The 20,987-nt window shown below is 42.7% G+C and overlaps 1 protein-coding gene and 1 long non-coding RNA gene across 3 annotated transcripts in view; one reads left to right on the top strand and one right to left on the bottom strand.

Moving 5' to 3' along the window:
• LOC138743483 (uncharacterized) overlaps positions 1–19,449 on the bottom strand; it is a 41,734-nt gene extending 22,285 nt beyond the window's left edge. Inside the window, exons 1-3 of one of the 2 annotated variants that reach the window (XR_011344918.1) lie at positions 19,012–19,449; positions 12,170–16,443; positions 10,226–11,066 (exon numbers count right to left, since the gene is read on the bottom strand). This is a non-coding gene — a long non-coding RNA (uncharacterized lncRNA). Of the gene's footprint in view, positions 1–10,225; positions 11,067–12,169; positions 16,444–19,011 lie in introns of those variants that run through there. The other variant, XR_011344919.1, reaches the window with a different exon arrangement.
• Positions 18,377–20,987, top strand: part of LOC138743481 (kazal-type serine protease inhibitor domain-containing protein 1-like) — a 46,096-nt gene continuing 43,485 nt past the window's right edge. Inside the window, exon 1 of the mRNA XM_069898931.1 lies at positions 18,377–19,429. Within this exon, the coding sequence (XP_069755032.1) occupies positions 18,967–19,429 (463 nt within the window). The 5' untranslated portion in view covers positions 18,377–18,966. The remainder of the gene's footprint in view (positions 19,430–20,987) is intronic.

Here is a 20,987-nt window from a genome sequence, read left to right on the forward strand (position 1 = left end):
TTAGTTTTATTTTGAAACAGACTCTAAATTGTTGTTGAAAAGTTATTGTAAAGTAGGGTGAGGCATCAGATTCATGAATTCCTTGTAGTTTTCAGAAAACTGTTTCTTCATGCGAATGATTTTCCCCTCTTCCATGGAGGTTTCAGTACATGTTTTTCTTCCATGATGATTTCACAAACCCAGGAAAGGGTTACACAAAGTGCATGTAGAAATGGACAGTGGAACCTCCCTCTTTTGTAGAGACAGTGAAGTTGCTCTTCTTCATTGCCATGATTTTGTGTATCTCCATGATAAGGAGAAAATATAGAACAGCACCTCTCTCCCTCTCCCTCTCTCTCTCTCTCTAAGAGATCTAATGTCTCGTTTGAAATTAGTTCCTTATATTCAAAAATGCTTTCTGTTGAAGTGTTTTTACCACATGACATCATTCCTGACTTTTTAAAATTTCTTCAGTTACTTCACATCCAAAATCATATGACATCCACTTAGACCCAGAATCAAGTGACTTTTGTTTGAAGTTTCAATTCTAAAAACCTAGGTAATCAACAGATGGTCTCGTTTGACTAGCAGTTCTTCTTGAATACTTCAGTTTTTAATGAACCATTGTTCTGATTCCATGGCATGTTTAGTTTTTACTGAACAATAAATCAAGACATTTCAACTTCCAAAATGATTTGTGTGTGTGCAAGGGTCTGTGTGTGTCCCCTGTCCAGCCCACAATTCCCTTCCTAAGAAATAAATAGAACTAAAGATTAAAGCAATTCCCTTACATGATTAACTTGGGGTCTTTGCAGATAGAGTGGAATGTTGGCTGCTGGGAGGGGAGAAATCAGCAATTAGAAATAAAAAGGTCAAGAAAGTGTAAATGGCCCAAAGGGGGTGTCCAAGAGGAAGGGGTGTGTTGGAGCAGAGTGAAGGGAGTGATGCAAGGGTTCAGGTAACAGATTTGAAGGGTTCAAGGAGTGATAACCCTGGACACCGACTCGTGGTTAAAAATGTGGGATTTATGACGAAAAAAAAATCCGAAACAGGAGATAGCATGTCCGTTCGCATCTATCCCTCGAGCATGCAGTTTACCGGAGCGACATTTACTGTAGCTACGGGAGTAACCTGAACTACTGAGGGTTAAAACAAACAGCATCTGCCACTCCCGATGGACAGGCAGGGCACACAAATTAAAGTTATCCCATTGACCTGTGGATGGGCAAATTAAACTGGGTGAGCCTCGATAGTCACCCAGGTGCACCCCAGGACTGACCACCCAACCCCTTACAACACGCACCTCACAATGAGTCCTTCAGCGCAGCCCGTGGATCAGTCTGGGTGACCTCAATAAAGAGCAAGTCCCGCACATGGGCTCATTTATACACAGCTGAGCCAGCAATCAAGTCATGTGAGCTCAGGGGAGGTGGTGTCAAGGACACGAGGAAAGTGACATTCGACCAGTGCTTGACCACAAGGGTCATCAGTGGAGGGAGCGACTCCATGATAAAGAGGTAGGAAGGATCAGTGTTAAGGCGGCCTGAAACTTGTTAAGGTGCGCACAGGGGTCTCTGCTGAGGACCGAGTGCTCAGAGTCGGTGGTGAGAAATCCAGGAGGAATTAAAATTGAAGCCAAGAATGAGGACAGACGCGTGGGAGGATGGTGATGGAGGAGGGGACTCCAAGAAGTGGGCGAGCTTGAGCTAAAGAGGGAGGGGAGGACAGTGTTGGGTGTGGGGGGGCTGTTGGGAGACTGGTGGAGGGGGCAGGGAGGAGTGGGTCCCAGTCCTTCTGGGCTGAACTTCTCATCAAAGCCTCTGGGTGGTGGTACAGGACCATCACCCCGAACTTGCATCTTCCTCTCAGCTTCGTTCCCCACGGAGGAAAGCTGGAGGCAGTGCCGGATTAACGTTGTAGCATTGCTTCGGGCCCCACCCTAAATGCTTGCACTATTTCTATAGGGCGATACTTGATCTATTACTGTAATGGCAGTGTTTTTATATAGATGTATATCCCACTTGTTTTTAGATGATTATAACACCCACAATCAAAGAATGCATAATAAGCATTTAAGAGAAAGGCGCGGATGCAAAAGAACCAACAAGTCCATTTTAATGCTCTGATAGTTTAATTTTAAACTAGTTATCAAAAAATACGCATCGAGTGAAATCTTCACTTGGATTCTAATCAAGTGGCTTTAAGTGATAATAGAAGCAGTTTTCAGGTGGCCAGAATACCCAAATGTAAAGCCGCCTAAAATATCCGAATGCGGCCGTCAGGAGGCCACTTGAAAGTGGAGAACCCGGCCCCAAGGAGCACTGCTCAGGAAGGTATACGCAGCTTTCAGGTGGAATTGCCTGGAGAATGCAGCTCTGGATGGAGTCACGTGATGGAGTCGTGGCCAGTTGGGAAAACCAGCCCTCTCCAGGAAAATAGGAAAAAAAGTTAGGAAAAAGCAAAGCCTAACAGAAATAGGGTACAAGAAATAGAAGATAAAGATACAGAGAAGAAAAAGAAGATGGCTTCCAAGAAGGAGAAAGCAAGAACTGGAAAAGAAGAAGTAAAAAAAAAGTTGCCAGAGAAGAAGGAAGAAGGCCTTACCTGCAGGAAGGAACTGGATGCTGTGGTGAGGAGAAGCGCCCAACCCTCGAGGTCAGTGCCTGCTCTGCGGAGTCGCGACCCACGGTGCACTACAAAAATGGCTCTTGGAGCCAAATGAAAGTGCGCAATGGCGCATGCGTGAGGAGTTGCGCATCCGCAGTGCATAATCAGAGGAGAAAGAGGACACCGGCAAGGGGGGGGGGCCTCAGCAGAGGAGCAGACTGTCACAGACCGAGCAGCTGAGAGACGCCCGACACCTGGGCTCTCAGCTGGAGGATAATGAAGACAGCAGAAGAGGGTGTGACGAAACAGATGTGGAAGACCGACAGAGGGAAGATTGATAAGAAGACCAACGTTAAGAAGCACAACAGACACACAGCCTGTCATGATAATGAATAGGTATGAGATGTACCGGAAGTCACGTGGTATGAGAGAGAGATAAGAGCATAAGCAGGAGAACAAAGGAAACTGGAAAATAAAGACACTGAGAAGTTTACCTGATAAAACTTGTGTTTGATGTTTTATTAACTTCACATTTCGGGCCACAAATGTGACATTGGCGACGAGGATGAAAGAAGCTTGAAGAAAATTAAAGACTAAAGAAGATTACAGAGAACTTCAAGGTGATAAGAATTTTCTCTTTGACTCAGTACTTTTGGGGCTGGAATATTTCCTCATGGCTGGGGCAGACGGTGACTTTCTAACACATAGTGGAATTGCTCATTTTGACCCAACGGGTGATGCAAGCACTGTAAGTGTGAAGTGGAAGGCATGGCTGGAAGAATTTGAATCCTACGCCGACAGTCGTGGCCTATTTCTAGATACCGGTACAGTTGAACAAAAAGCGCAGAGGAGGGCTTTACTTCTTTTCACTGCTGGAGCTGCAGTTCGGGAAACATTTAAGACACTTTTGAATACTGGAAGAAAGGATGAGTACCGGAAAGCGGTAGATGCATTAAATGCACACTATGTAGTGACACCGAATGCTACATTTCAACGCCATTTGTTTCGGAGAACGAGACAAGAAGATGGCCAGACAATTGCTCAGTACGTGACAAGACTACGCCAGCTAGCTGTTGGATGCAATTACATGCCAGCTGATTTGGACAACCAATTATTGGATCAAGTCGTACAGCACTGCAGATCAGATGAACTCAGAAGACGCCTACTGGAAAGAGGGAGTGAGTTGGAACTCACCGATGCTTTAACCATTGCTGCTGCGTTAGAGGCTGTTGAAGGGCAATTTCATACCATGACCCTGAAAGACAACTCAAGCCAGCAAATTAAGAGGCTCTCACATCGCCATAACCAGCCAAGATATACGTCGACACAGGACGTGGAGTGTTATAGATGTGGAAACCGAGGTCACTTTGGAAAAGACTCATATTGCCCAGCCAAAGGCAAAGTTTGCAGAAAGTGTGGAGGTAAGGACCACTTTGCAAAGAAGTGCAAAAGCAAGTCCAATGCAGACCAGAAGAGGAAGAGTACAACTTCCAAAGGCAAAGCCTGGGGGAAAGGAAAGTATCCTGGAAAGAAAGACACCATTCGCCAGATAGACGGTGACGATGATGATACCCAGGAGGAACAGAGTTGTTACCAATTTACGCTGAATGATGTACATCATGAGAAGGTCCCAGTGATCATTGGTGGAGTGACAGTGCAGGTCATTGTAGACTCAGGCAGTGACAGTAATGTGATTGATCGACATTTATGGGAGAAGTTGAAAAGGAAAAAGATCATCTGTACCTCAAAGAAGTGTTCCAAGAAACTGCATCCATACACAGCAACCAAGCCATTGCAGACCATTGGATGTTTTACTGCAACTGTTGAAGCTGGAGATAAGTACACCGAAGCAGAGTTTATGGTCATAGAAGAGAGGGGAGAACCATTGCTGAGTAGAAGCACAGCGCAAGACCTGGCAATACATCATATTGGAGCTTGTGTCAATTCAATTCAATTCAGTCATACGAGAATATGAAGCAAGAATTCCCCGCAGTCTTCCAAGGAGTAGGAAAGCTGAAAGGTCGACAATTGAAGCTAGCGGTAGATGAAACGGTCAAACCCAAGGCACAACCAATGCGCCGAACTCCGTTTGGACTTTGTAGGAAAGTCGAAGCCAAAATTAAAGAATTGATCGAACAAGACATTATAGAACCGGTGGAACATTCGACACAATGGGTCAGTCCCGTAGTGATTGTGCCCAAACCAAAGGGTGACATAAGACTATGTGTTGACATGAGAATGGCCAATGAAGCTATAATTAGAGAACGACACCCTATACCAACAGTGGAGGAAATACTTCAAGAGCTAACTACCAGCAAGGTATTCTCAAAAATTGATCTGAAATGGGGCTATCATCAATTAGAGCTGGATCCAGGTTCCCGAGATGTAACAACATTTGTGACTCACTGTGGATTGTATCGTTACAAGAGACTATCATTTGGAATTAATGCAGCTTCGGAGGTCTACCAGTATGAAATCCATCGAGTGATTCAAGGCATTCCTGGAGTTGCCAACATTTCTGACGACATCATAGTCAATGCACCAACGAAGGAAGAGCATGACAAATGGTTGAGGCGTGTACTATCTAGACTACAGGAGGCAGGCCTTACCGTGAATGGAAACAAGTGCCAGTTCGGTGTGTCAGGAATGGACTTCATGGGACACAGACTTACACGGGAAGGACTAAACCCGGCAGAGGCCAAGTTGAAAGCTATTGCAGAGGCACGTGCACCTCAGAACGCAACAGAGGTGAGGAGTTTCCTGGGATTGGTCAATTTTTGTGCAAAGTTCATTCCTAATTTCGCTACAGTGGCAGAACCACTAAGGAAACTAACCAGGAAAGGTGTACCATTTCATTTTGGATCTGAGCAGAAGAAAGCGTTCACAGCGCTAAAGCAAAGCCTGACAGATGCAAAAACTCTTGGATATTACGATCCGGCGGCATCAACCAAAGTCATAGCGGATGCCAGCCCAGTTGGTTTAGGAGCCGTGTTGGTCCAGATGCATGATGGAGGACCAAGAATCATTGCCTATGCCAGCAGATCGTTATCAGATGTGGAAAGAAGATACTCTCAGACAGAGAAAGAAGCACTCGGACTTATATGGGCCTGTGAGAGGTTCCATGCATATTTATACGGCATTGAATTTGAACACATCACAGATCATAAGCCATTAGAGGTGATCTATGCACCTAGATTCAAACCATCTGCCAGAATAGAGAGATGGGTACTCAGACTACAACCCTACAAATATAAAGTAATCCACATTGCAGGGAAAACGAACATTGCAGATCCGCTGTCTGCTGTCCAGATTGGTGAAGGATGGTGGTCCACAATCCAAGTCAGAATTGGGAACAGAAACAGAGAGCTTTGTACGCTTCATAGCTATTCAGTCGACACCGAAAACTGTGACTACGAAGGAGGTCGAGAGAGAATCCGAACGTGATCCAGAAGTAAGAGAATGCATACAGAGTGGACAATGGGACAAGTGTACTCACAAGGCTTACATTCCCATTAGAGACGAACTTTGTTGCATCGGACAGTGTGTATTAAGAGGTTGCAGATTGGTGATACCGCAAAGATTGAGACCGAAGATCGGATCCTTAGCGCATGAAGGACACCTAGGCATTGTTGGTACCAAGCAAAACCTCAGGACCAAGGTATGGTGGCCAGGTTGTGATAAGGACGCAGAGAAATTTGTTAAAACTTGTCACGGATGTCAAATCACAAGTAGAAGTAATCCGCCAGAACCGATCCGGAGTACGCAACTCCCGACAGGACCATGAATCGACGTAGCTGTTGATTTTCTTGGACCTTTACCGACGGGTGAATCAATTATGGTAGTGATAGATTACTACAGCAGATACTACGAGTACGTGGTGTTGAAGTCCACAACCACTGAAAAAACAATACAAGCGTTAGCAGAGATATTCGCAAGATATGGATTACCTGTTACATTATACTCTGACAATGGTCCACAATTCATTTCAGAGACATTTGCGGAATACATGAGGACCACAGGTATCCACCATCATAAAGTAACTCCGAAATGGCCGCAAGCCAACGGAGAAGTAGAGAGACAAAATCAATCCATTGAAAAACGATTGAGGATTGCACACGCAGAAGGACAAAATTGGCGAGAAGCATTGCTATCTTATGTGGCTGTCTATCGAGCAACGCCTCATGCAACCACTGGAAAAAAGTCCTGCAGAAGCATTTTTTGGGAGAAAAATCCGCACAAAAATGCCAGAAATAAAGGAAATCCGAGCCGACCAGGAGATGAGGGACCACGATGCTGAAAAGAAAGGTGCAGCAAAGATGTAAAAACAATGTATATGTAAAGAACTAAAAAGGAAAAAGAGAAGGGAAGGAAGGGAGTAAGGGGGAAAAAAAGAGAGCTTTGTTATATGTGTTTATTTTTTTTTTAAAGTTTTCTGGAGAGGGCTGGGTGGAGGGGGAATAACCATCACTGCAAAATCAGTTGACGCTGCGAACAAGATTGCAACCCAAATTAAAAGGAGAGTTGACGTTGCCCCCCGGCAAGGGGTATGGGGCAACTCAGAGAGGGGGGGGGAAACATTTGGATGTGGGATCTGCAGGGGGTACTTTATGTCTTAAATGTGTTGTCGTACATTAAGAGATAATTAAGAGATGGAAAAGGGGAAAAGGAGGATGGAGGTGTGGCAAAGAGGTGGAAAAGAGTTGTATGCAAGATATAAGATGGCCATGTTGAACTATATGATTAAAAACATTAATGAAATATAACCAAAATTAAAAGGAAGAGGCTACTAAATTTATTGAAGGAAAAATTAGATATAGCATTTGTGCAGGAAATGCATCTAACTGAAGCGGAACATAACAAACAAGAGAGACTGGGTAGGACACATAACGGCAGCATCCTATAATTCAAAAGCTGGATGTGTCGCCATATTAGTTAACAAAAATGTACCAATCAAAATAGAGGAGGAAATAATAGATCCGGCAAGGAGGTATGCAATGATAAAGTGTCAGATATACTCAGAATTTTGGAATTTGCTCAATATATATGCATCTAATGAAGGGGATCAAATGTTTATGCAGGATTTTTTTTTGAAGATTGCAGACACACAAGGAAATATATTGATAGGAGGGGATTTTAACCTTAATTTGGACCCAATGTTAAATAAAACTGGACAAAAGAAAATTTAAAAAGAATAAATTAGCCAAATTTATGGTTAAATCAATGCTGGAAATGAAACTTATGGATATATGGAGGAGACAAGGAATTTTCATATTATTCGAGTAGGCACAAAACTTACTCAAGGATTGATATGTTTTTGTCAGCCCATAGTCAAGGGAGAGTTAGGAAAACTGAGTGTAAAGCTAGACTACTATCAGATCATTCGCCCCTATTATTAGCAATAGAACTGGAGGACATCCCACCAAGAAAATATAGATGGAGGTTAAACTCCATGTTACTTAAAAGACAGGAATTTAGGGAGTTTATTGAAAGCCAAATTAAAACATATTTTGAAATAAACACAGGAATTGTGAAAGACAAATTTATATTATGGGACACAATGAAAGCCTTCATTAGAAGGCAGATAATAAGTTATGTGACTAAGATGAAAAAGGATTACAATCGGGAAATAGAGCAGTTGGAAAAGAAGATAGTAAGTACAGAACAGGAATTAGTAAAAAGGGATGATATAACGAAAAGGAGTGAATTGGTGGACAAAAATAATTAAATATGAAACATTACAAACATACAAGGTGGAGAAGGATATAATGAAAACAAAGCAAAAGTATTACGAACTGGGAGAAAAAACACAAAATATTAGCCTGGCAACTTAAAACAGAACAAGCTAAAAGAATGATACTGGCATCAAGGAAAAAGGACAAACAAATTCCATGTAATCCAACAGAGATTAATGAAAATTTTAAGGAATTTTATTAACCATTGTATCAAACTGAGAATGAGGGGAAGATGACAAAATAAAGGAATTTTTAGCTAAAATTGAACTGCCAAAATTGCAAGAAGAAAAAAACAAACTAATAAAACCATTTGAAATAGAGGAAGTACGGATATATTAAAAAAGCTGCCGAACAATAAAACGCCTGGAGAGGATGGATTCCCAATAGAATTTTATGAAACATTTAAAGAGTTATTAATTCCTCCTCTCCTGGAAGTAATGAACCAGATAGAAGAAACACAAAACTTGCCAGATTCATGTAAGACAGCAATAATTACAGTAATACTAAAGACGGGAAAGGATCCATTAACACCAGCATCATATAGACCAATATTTCTACTGAACTCAGACTATAAGATAATAGCAAAATTATTAGCAAACAGATTGGCTGATTGTGTACCTAAAATAGTAAAACAAGATCAAACTGGATTTATTAAGAAAAGACGAACAGCGGACAATGTCTGCAAACTTATTAATCTAATCCACGCAGTTCAAGGAAATAAGAAACCAACAGTGGCTGTTGCTCTAGACGCAGAAAAAGCCTTTGACAGAGTAGAGTGGAATTACTTATTTAAAGTATTACAGAAGTTCGACCTTACAGAAAAATATATAAATTGATTAAAGCATTGTATAATGGACCGTTGGTGAAGGTAACAGTAAATGGATATGTATCAAGTCACTTTAAATTAAGCAGATCAACTGGACAGGGATGTCCACTATCCCCCTCATTGTTTGCCTGAGCAATAGAACCTTTGGCAGAACTGATAAGAATATAAAATAAAAGGGATAAAAATAAAGGAGAAGGAATATTAAATCAGCTTATTTGCAGATGACATCATAGTATACCTAACAGAACCAGAGGTATCAGTAAAAGAATTACATAAGAAATTGAAGGAATATGGAGAAATATCGGGGTACAAGATCAATGCAAATAAATGTGAAGTGATGCCAATGAGTAACGCAGAATTTTAAAAAGAATTGCCATTTAAATGGCAAGCACAAGCAATCTGATACCTAGGGATCAGGTTAGATAATACAAGTGACTTCACATGTACAAACTAAATTATCAGCCACTAATAAAGAAATTGCATGAAGACTTAGAACATTGGAAAGAATTACCACTAACGTTGATAGGGAGGGTAAACTGCATTAAAATGAATGTGTTCCCAAGGATACAATACTTATTTCAAATATTATCAATTCCCTTAACAGAAAAATTCTTTAAGGAACTAAAGAGAATAATAAGGAAATTCTTGTGGAAAGTGAGGAATCCAAGGGTAGCATTAGATAAATTAGCAGAGAGGTGGTTTACAGTTACCAAATTTTATAAATTATTATAGAGCCGCACAATTGAGGTATTTATCAGATTTTTACCAGACTGGACTAAGGTAGAACTAGATAGAATAGAGGAAAAGGTACCGGAACATATACTTTTTTAGTGGGATGAAAAGTTGATGCAATATAAAAACTCACCAGTACTGCATCATTTACTTAATACACGGAAGAAGATCCACTTAGAAAGGAAAAAAAACGAATTATTAAATACCAAAATTACTATTGACGCAAAATCCGCTAATCCCTTTTACAATAGGCAACCTTTCATTTAGAGAATGGGAGAGAAACGGAATAGAAAACAGTTTTTTTGGGAAAGAATTTATTAACATTTGAACAGTTGAAGTACAAACATGGTACAATGTTTGCATATCATCAATTGAAAGCTTATTTAAAGGATAAATTGGGAAACAGCTTGAGATTACCTGAAGGAAGCAGCTTTGAATATGTGATTACAGACATAATGATAATTAAAAGATTTATAACCAACATGCACATTAAGCTAAGCAGAGGTGGGAAAAGGATCTAAACATAAAGATAAAAAATGAAGTATGGGAAAACTTATGTTCCGGAACTATGAAGAATACAATAAACACAAGATTACACATGATACAGTATAATTGGTTACACAGGGTATATATCACTCCTCAAAAATTAAAAAGATGGGATTCAACATTATCAGATGGATGTTTTTGCTGTAAGAAGGAAATGGGAACAACATTACATGCAACTTGGGCATGTACGAAAGTAAATACATTTTGGGAATAATTAAATCAGATATTAAATAAAATTACAAAAAATATAACATACCAAAAAAAAGATATTTATTTTAAGTAAGATAAGAAGTAGAGAATTAGGATAAAGTGGATAAAGTGCAAAAAAAATTCATTATGATAGCCTTAGTGATGGCAAAAAAATGTATAACGTCAACTTGGAAAATAGAAGAGAGCCTGAGTATACAGCAATGGTACATGGAAATGAATAAATGTATTCTTCTTTGGCTTGGCTTCGCGGACGAAGATTTATGGAGGGGGTAAAAAGTCCACGTCAGCTGCAGGCTCGTTTGTGGCTGACAAGTCCGATGCGGGACAGGCAGACACGGTTGCAGCGGTTGCAGGGGAAAATTGGTTGGTTGGGGTTGGGTGTTGGGTTTTTCCTCCTTTGCCTTTTGTCAGTGTATACCATTGGAAAAAATAACCTATAATTAAAAAAATAAAGTCACAATGTCTGAACAAATTTGGGAACCTACATGGAACATATCAGAGAGACCTTGCTTACAACCTCCATCCCCTAAAATGAGAATGAAAATTATAAGACAAAATGACTAGATTCAGTGTGTAATAAATGGATGACGCACTTTTCTTGTTTATCTTCCTTTGTGAAAATATTGTTTTATGGTTTTATTGTATTGTATAAGTTGAATATTTATGGGTTTTGGAGGGAGGGGGTGGGTAGAGGGGAGGGGGGAAAAAAGACCACTGTGTAAATTTAATGAGATACGTTTGTACATATTTTGGTTGATATGGTTCACAGTGTGAGAAATTTAAAAAAATATTTTTTAAGAAAAGAGAATGCGGCTCTGGAGTGGCTATCTGCTAAGGGATGTTCACGTGGCAGTTCTGAAGGTGGTGTTCTGCTGCCTGAAAGGTCCGCAGCAGGGAGAGGTGCCGCCGAGCAAACGGTGGCTCCTAAGTCCGGGCAGGGGCAGTTGCCTGACAGCTCCCCTCCCCGCTGCCTGACGGCTCCCCAGCGCAGGACTTCAGGGCTGGGGCAGGGGTCTGTCAGACGGCTGCCCCTGCCCCGACTATAGAGCTGGCATTTGTTCCAGGGCACCTCTCCCTTCTGCAGACCTTTCAGGTGGCAGAACGGCACCTTCAGTGCTGCTACCTGAACATCCCTTCGCAGACACCTGCAGACGGCTCCAGAGCCACATTATCCTGCCGATTCCACCTGAAAACAGCTTGAGAATGAAAAAGAGAATTGTTTAGTTTAATTGTTTGAAAGTACATATTTTAATTTTTAATTTTGCATTCCGAAATCCAGTGGTAATGGTGATATTAACCATGCAGTCCCTCCTCTGTCGATTTCCCTGATCAATTAGACCTCCATTCTTCACCTACAAACCAATGGCCAAGACTGATCTCGGGGCAGTTCAGAATTTTGTATCAGGGCTACCCATTTATATCCTCTTTATTTGCATAAGGTCTGCAATTCAAGCCCATTGATAAAGGTTTCTTTGTTAATATATGAAAAAAAAATGCAGTAGCTAATTTTAAGAATAAGTCGCGATCGTTCACTTACCGGGGGAATCCGCATCGATGCTGTCCTTGGGGTTCTTGATGCAGTGCTCTAAGTAGATGCCGTCTTTCAGGCAACTGTCTTCCTTTTTATTCAAGCCCATCATTTCAGTGGACTGGCCTATGCTGTCGTCCCTGGAGCAAGAGCAGGGAGTCTGCATGATATCGTAGAGAAGGGCGCTGGTACTAATGGCAGGCAGGTCTCCAGCCACTTGCAGAGTATCTGACAAGCCCCTTTGCTGGGGTTTCAGTTGTCCACCACCAGAATGAAAACTCTTTGTCCTTCACCTTGCTGCCTCTCCCCTCTGCCCCACCACTGACTCCCCTTGAAATCTGTTTCATCTGCATAAATTTTTATCCATTCATAAAATGTGCAAGGATGCATTTTCAATGATTCATCGCTTTGAGATCAGCTCCTCTAAATTTCGCTTCCCCAGCATTTGGTATCTGACTTGCCCCGTTTGTTCTCTCTTTTGAAGCTACAAGATGTTGTAATTTTTATGTTGAGGGCCTCTTTATAACATATGCTAGAGGCCCCGCACTAACTTAATCCGGCCCTAGCTGGAGGCAATTTCATGTGCAATATTAACATGCTTGTAGACAGATGTATGGATAGGATAGATTCAGAAGGATATGGGTGAAATGCAGGCAGGGGGGATGAGTGTGAATGGGTCAAGTTGGTCCCTGTGGTCAAGTTGGGCCAAAGGTCCTGTTTCAATGTTGTCTGATTCTCTGACTACAACAATTGTGAGACACTATTTCCCACAAACCTGTGTTGACTATCCATAATCAGTCTTGGTTTTTCAGAATGTAAGTTGTTCCTGCCCCTCAGAATCCCTACTGATGTGAAGCTGAGTGGCCTGTGGTTCTCTGGTTTGTCCTTGCTGTTTTCTTAAATAATGGCAAAATATTAGTCACCCTCTAGACCTCCATCTCACTTGTGGCTAAAGATGATGTAAATACCTCTACCAGGGCCCCTATAATTTCTTCCCACAATATTCTCGGATACACTCAATGGGACAACTGCATTTCTTTGTGTACCATATAAGTTTTCTGATACAAACTCTCCCAGGCCAGGTATACACTAAATTGTCACTAACACCAACAGCCATCATGCAACCCAAGGGCAGTCATGGTTCTACTTACCCTACATGTCAGGCATTCCAGGAGCAGGTATGATCCATAGTCAGGAGTGGGAAGGTGACAAAATATCCATGAACATGGTCTCATCACACACCCTCAGGACATGTATTACTGAGGTTAGAAGCTAATCAGACTGTTTTTAACAATATTGGGCCACAGGAAACAGTACAGATAAGGTGGATCACATCATCCCTCCTAGACTGATCAATCAAGTACATCATGGTAGATCCCAAAGAGGGTGACAGTGTAGGGGGAGCTGAATTTTGTCTTTAAATGGCCTTGGCTTGGGCTGGACTTTGCCATTAAATTCTCCCATCCAGACCAACACCAGTCCATTGTAGATTTCTGCTCCCCTCCTCAATCCCTTCAAATACTTTCATCTTGTGTGAGTGTTTGATACAGACTGTACAAAATGTGCTGTTTACCTCATTCCAATCCATACCCAACCTGCTCCTGTGTGCAAAAGGCATGACTCTGTTGAAGGGTTTAGGAAGTGGAGAGCATTACTCTGCTCTGATCTCTGGACCCGTGCCTTGATTTTGTTTTCCTGTCTCCTCAATGTCAACATTTGAACCTTGCTGTGGTGCAACAATTCCTTATTGCCAAGAGTTCCTGCCTGGCCGCTACAGAACATAGGTGCAGAAATTCAGCCCATCGAGTCTGTCCTGTCTTTTAATCATGAGCTGATCTATTTTCCCACTCAGCCCCAGCCTTCTCCCCATGGCCTTTGAGGTTGTACTCAATAACCATAAAATACATTATTTCATAAGCAGGGATGCCTGCAAATGATTAGAGCCCAGAATGCCCAAAGTTGCCAAAATTCCCTTTTGAACAAACTGAACAACAGAGAAACAAGGTCGCAGCTGGGTCCAGGAATATTCTCAAGAGGAACATTTTGTGGTCAGCTCAGCATTAATATTCATGTGCATAAATTGGCTCAGAATGGTTTCCTTGGTTCATCAGGACCAGATGGAGATTGTAGATTAATCCTATGGAGGGGAAGAATAGGATCTTGATCTGACTTAAAATCAAACAACTACAGATACAAGAAATCTAAAATAAAAACGGATAATGCTGGGAATATTGCATTGGTGGGAAGAGGAATAGATTTAACGTTTCAGATCACAAACCATGGTCAGAGTGGTGGGGGTCAAAAGCAGCTGTTGGGGGGGGGGGGGAGGGAGACAATCATTGCTTCAGCTTTATAGTGGCTTGCTGGTTTGCTTTGTTTTTCTCTCTCTGTGTGGAGCTCATGCCCATTCTCACCTGCTCACCATGACTTCCTGCCATGCACCACATCTCCTGCCCAAGCCTTTTGTCCTAGTTCCCGTCTAACTGCTCCCATTCACCACTTGACCAGATAACCCCTTTAGAGCCTATCCTCTCCACCCACCCTTCCACCCCTGTAACTGCAGGAAGCACAGACCCTGTCTCTACATCTCTTCCCCCTCTCCCCCAACCTCCATCCAAGGCTACAAACAGCCTTTCTAGGTGAGGCATGTACTCCTGTACATCAGTGAGACCAAATGTAGATTGGATGGCCACTTCAACCAACACTTACGCTCTGTCTGTGGGTCTAAGCTTGAGTTCATTACAGCTGAAAATTTCACCTTCCCCAACCATTCCTTCAGTGACATGTCTGGGTATTGTCAGGATGAGGCCAAACAAACTGGATGAACATCACAAGATGGCTCTTGAACAGTGGTTTTTATAATTTCAGGTATCCCATCTGATTCCACTGTTTCCATCTCTGTTTTATCTACTACCGTTCTCCCTTTTCTCACTAACCTTCCCTCATTCCAGATGTATCTCCTTCTACTTGTCTCTTCACCACCCCTACAGTTTGTCTTAAACCCTGTCACCTGCTTCTCCCCAGCTTGTTCCCCCTTCCCAATATACTTGATATCACCCCTCCTTACTTTAGTCTTGATAAAGGGCCAAATGCTGACTGATGCTTCCTGACCTGTTGAGTCCCTCCAGCAGCTCACTGTGTTCTAATTCTCACCTAGTGTGACCACATAAGAGACAATCCCTCCCCCACTCTCCCTGCAACTTACTGAGCTTTGTCTCTCTTCCCCAGTCCTGACAAGGGGTCTTCAACTGAAACACTGCCTCATTTTCTCTTCCTACAGCTGTGCCCTGACCTGCTGAGTGTTTCCAGCATATCCTGATTTCTGAGATCTAACCTGTCCTGAGCCTGTCTTTGGTTGGACAGTGCAGTCACCAGTTCAGAGAAACAGATTTGATTCCAACTTCCCACAAACAGTAGGAGCATAACTTGACAAATCATACACTGGTTAGCCAATCAGAAAGCAGGACAAAGTGAGTATCCCATATAAGCGGTTGAGTTTGGAGCAGGGGATGTCTGTGATCCCAATCATCGTGCAATGCGGATTCGATGCCAGCCCGCTTAAATGGGGCTTTGATGTTCCAGTCGCATTCAAGCATTTATTGCAGGTGGGGACTTCAGGCTTTCAGCAGTTGGTCCCACCAGGCACACTCCTCCACCCTTGCATCACGTACGATGTTAAAGAATCCTGTGTGTCAGTGATGGAACATAAAACACTGAAGATAGAACATGGAACATACTGTAAAACATTACAACAGTTATCGGAGAATGAATTTGAACCATGAGACTTAATTAAAATTAGAGAATGATTTTGACTTATTCAGTCAGGCAAATAATGCAGCAAATCAGCTCAGTTATTTGCATTTGCCTCTTGGGGAAGTTAATGAAAACACTTAAAATTGCTGCTTGCAGAAGTTTGTGTTTTTAAAATTGTTAATGACCTTACAAGTGTTCCCACCATGGTCAGTAACGCTGCAAATAGCATGAGGAGTCAAACAAGAGGCACCCTTCGAGGAGCAGGGAGCTTGGAACTGACAGAGTAATAATTATAGCACAAGTGGATCCAGATGCAGGGATAATGTTCAGTGCTGATTTCTGTACATTCCTGAAATGAGCAAATCATTGCCAAGTTGCTTGCAAAGTCCACGTCAGCTTAACTGTTCAAGTCCTTTCTCACTACCAGCCAGTCCATCAAAGAGACAGGACTCCCTCATTGACGAAGATGTGTGGTGTCCATCCTGTGGTCTAGATCTCCTTCCACTGAGGACTTTGTGTGCAGATGTTATCTGATGATAGAGCATTTTGTCAGCTCTGAAAAACCACAGTATGATATTATTCATTGTTTCTGGTTGCTCTCACACAGACACTGAAAGGTTGGGAAGCTCTTAAGTTTCTTTTCATCAGGTGTCACTACCAACATTTAACCTCAGTTGAGAGTTCCTATCTCCAACACTGACCATCCCTGTGAACTGTTCAGAGCTATAACTACTGAAATCTGAGTAGTTTCCAACTTGGGATCCCACCTTCAACTGCAATGGATCCAGCATACCTTTTGGTCTGGGCCAGACCAAGTGAGACGCTCAAGTTCATCTCACCCCTCCACCCATTCCCCACCCCACCCTACCCCACCTTGAAGCTCTGAAAGTTTGTTCAGAATAATGTTTGACAGGTTACTGCTTGGAAGTTTCCAGTCATAAAGGAATTGGAAGTGGGCCTAGAGCTTTTCAGAATAAGATTTCGATCTAAATTATTGGCGAGTTTACTGATACTGTGAAAAGCTTTGTTTTGCGTGCTATCCGGCAATGCAATGAAGTTGACACTCTCCTGCGTTATATTAGATTTAAAAATTCACCGAAAACTGCACAGTGAAAACTGAGTTTATTCCCGAGGAAATATGCAGGTGTTGGGATCCAGTGCAGTACATAGAAGTTCTGGAGAAACTCAGCAGGTCACACAGTATCTATAGAAAATAAAAGATTTACCAACAATTTATGCCTGGGCTCTTCATCAGGAATGCTGAAGATTCGGCAGATACCACTGTCCATCAGCAATCCCAGCAATGCATTCCAGGCACCCACCCCTCTCAGAGTAAAGAATTTACCTCTGACATCTCCTCTAAACTTTCTTCCACTCACTTAAATAGATGTCCTCTTGTATTTGTTAAGGTCACCCAGGAAAAGGTGCTGGCTGTGCACCTGATCGAAGCCCCTCATAATCTTATATACCTCTAAAAAGCTACCTCTCATCCTTCATCAATCCAAAGAATGATCCTCGCTCAAATACAAGCTGTGCCCCTTCTCTAAAGTATCTACACCTTTCCTGCAATGAGGCATCAGAACTGAACACAATACTTCAAATGTGATCAAATGTTTTATAGAGTTGCAACATTGCCTCATGGCCCTTGAATTCAATCCCCTGACTAATGAAGCCCAGCATACCATAATCCATCTTAACCATTCTATCAACATGCATGGCCAACTTGAGGGATCTATGGATTTGACCCCAAGATTCTTCAGTTCCTACCATTATCCACCCACTCAGCCTTCAAGCTCAACCTTCCAAAGTGCATCACTTCATCCTTAAATGAATTTGACTCCGTCTGCCACTTCCCCACCCAACTCTGCACCCTGTCTATATCCCTTTGTAACTTATGGCAACCTTCCACGCGACCCACAATACGTTTAGATAGATTTATGGATAGGAGAGGATTTGGACCAAATGCAGTCAAATTGGAGGTGCCCAGAATGCCAACTTGGTTGTCACTGGTAGTTGGGCAGAAGGGCCTTGTTCCATGCTGTGGTAGAAGACTTCGCCAAACTTCATGTCAGCCTTGGGTGGGACACATCCTGCTATCAATCTCCGTGAAGGTGGAAGGGAGAGCACCAGTGTTGCATACTCCAGTCCAGAAAGCAGTACTTGCCAGGGCTGCCGAACAGCATGAGGGATTGATTCTGAACCACAACCCTTCACCTCTCAACTGCTCTGAATATGCTGTGTGGATACAGTATATGGTCGCACTGGTATTCTTACTTGTACCAAACAGGTACTTGCAAAGAAAAATGATAACATTAAACTAATTGAATTAAATAAAAAATATACAATAAAGAAATCCATGGGATGGAAGAGCCCTCTGATTGCACAACAGTCAGAGAACATCACAGCACAGAAATGGGCCGACTCCACAAACAATGTAACACCCATAACCCTCTGTCGAACTGAGGAGCTGTTGAATGTCTGTATGTTCAAACAAACGACAAATCCTCGCCCTCGGACAGGAAAGTGGTCATCCAACTCATTTGTGTCAACATTTCAAGAGGCCACTGTTGACAAATTCAGGCCCAGGAAAGCAGAAGGAACGAGGAGGGGTTTTTTTTCTCTCTCTCTCTCTCTCTCTCTCTCCTGAATAGATTCCATCTGGCAGCTTTGGCTGCAAGCTATTTTCCTGTGGTCTGGGTGTGACCTTGCTGCGTGTTTGGCAGCCGCTGGATCCTCCATAAAGAGGAGGGAGAGCGGGAGAGTCGTGGCGGGGAGAGCCGGGCTGGCGGCCCCTTGCTCCGTGTCGCCTTTTCCACGGGACTGCGTGAAGCTCAGCTGCCTTCTCCAGCGGGCAGGCTGGTGACAGAATGGCCCTAGACCTCGTGCTGTCCCTCCCTCGTCACTTTTGACGTCCTTCGCTGAATCTGGGGCCGTGGCCAGTCGGGCGCAGTTGGATTTGACGCCAGGAACATTGGTTATTCTCGAGTAAAGAATGAACGTGCCCGGGGTTTGGCCCTGACCCGAGAGCCCACTCCCTCCAACTTGGCCTCACCATGAACCCGGCGCTGCCCGCCGCATTGATGCTCCTCTGCACTCACCTGGCCCAGAGTCTCCCCAGGTTTCACCACAGGGGCTGGCTCCGGCTCCTGGGCGACGAGGACGGTTGCGGGACGTGCCGGCCGGACCTGTGCCCCCAGCCGGCTGGCTGCCCTGCTGGGACCGTGCTGGACACATGCGGCTGCTGCCCCGAGTGCGGCAACGCCGAGGGGCAGATCTGTGACATTGACAATACCAACCACTTCTACGGGCGGTGCGGCGAGGGCATGGAGTGCCGGCTGGACGCTGATGCCCACCTCTTTGGGGAGATCCCTGAGCCCCAGTGTGTCTGCCGATGGCAGGAAAGTGTTTGCGCAACCGATGGAAGGACGTACAGCAACATCTGCAGGATGAAGGAAGCATTCCTCAGCGGCAAGTCCAGCAATCTCAGCCTTCTGCACCGGGGACCATGTCAAACAGGTAACCCTCGACTGTTACCCCGAGTGGCCACAGTGTCTGATGACATCGACCTCTATGTAATAGAATCAGAGAACCCTGCAGCACAGGCCCTTCACCCCGTCTGGTCCTTGCCCAACTCTTTGTTCCTTCTCGTTCCATTGATCTGCACTGGACCTATCCAGGTACCTATCCATTTTTCTCTCAAATGCTGAAATCAAGCTGGATCCACTACCTGCTCTCTCCACACTTTCACCACTCTCTGAGTGAATAATTTCTCCAGTATGTTCCTCATACACATTTCCCCATTAACCCACTGAACCATAGAACAGTACAGCACAGAAAACTCGTCTGTGCTGAACTATTATCTGCCTCGTCCCACTGACTTGCACCCATTCGATATTCCTCCATACTCTCTCAGCCAAGGCACTTTCAGGTGGCCAAAATACAGCATATTCTACCCCATGTGGCTGTCAGGAGGCCACCTGAAAGTGTAGGAGGCGCACTTTCCAACCTTCCTCCAATTTAACATTGATTATATATTTAAAAAAATTAAAACTTCTATCCACCCCTAATCCCTACAATAATACACCCCCCCCCCTTCCCATCTCTAGCCCTAGTTACCTAATTAACCCCTAAAAAAAAGAAAAGGAGAAGACCAAAACAAGAATTAATACCTCGTGGAATAAGGGAACCCCACTACATCCAGATCAAAATCTTCAAATTTTCCAATTAAAATAATCCAAATATGGGCTCCAAACCTTCCAAAAATATATTTATCTCTCAAATGATACATTATCTTTTCCAACGGAATACAAAACCTTAATTCTGAATGCTATCTCTGCAAATTAAGTTCTATCTGATCTTTCCACGAACTTGATATACATTTCCTCGCCACTACCAAAGCCAGTCTCAGAAAAGCTATTTGAAATTTATCCAATTTATATACCAAGAAAATTCCACTATGTCACTAATAAAAAATGTTTTGAATCTAAAGAAAGTTTTATTTTCAAAATATTCTATCAACGATCTTTAACACGAGACCAAAAAGTTTAATCTTATCACAAGACAATACTGAGTGTAAAAACATACCTTTCTGATCATTACATCAAAGACACAAATCAGAAAAAAATCAAATTATATCTTTTGAAATGCTCCGGAGTTGAATATAATTGATGTATAAAATTATAATTTGCAAGTCTATACCAAACATTTATCATTTTTACCATACTATCATTACAAATAGTTTTCCAATGATCTTTATCCAAATCAAGTCCCAAATTTTTCTCCCATTTTAGTCTTGATTTATGCAAATCAATTTTAGACATTTTCTGTTGGAATAATTTGTACCTTTCAGATATAAATCCTTTCTTCTCTCCGCAACAAACCATCATTTCAAATTTCGACTCTTGCAAGAAACAAAGGAATCATACAACAACAATTTAATTGATAGTAACAAAAAAGAGTCTGAATTGGTACGTGATTTCTTTCTTCTTTGAAATGAAAGAAGTTGGCTTAATTCATAGCAATTATTTACTATTTTAGTCCCTTTCTGATCCCAAATCTTAAGAAGGTGACTATT

This window comes from Narcine bancroftii, chromosome 9 (assembly GCF_036971445.1).
Source record: "Narcine bancroftii isolate sNarBan1 chromosome 9, sNarBan1.hap1, whole genome shotgun sequence".
NCBI lineage: Eukaryota > Metazoa > Chordata > Chondrichthyes > Torpediniformes > Narcinidae > Narcine > Narcine bancroftii.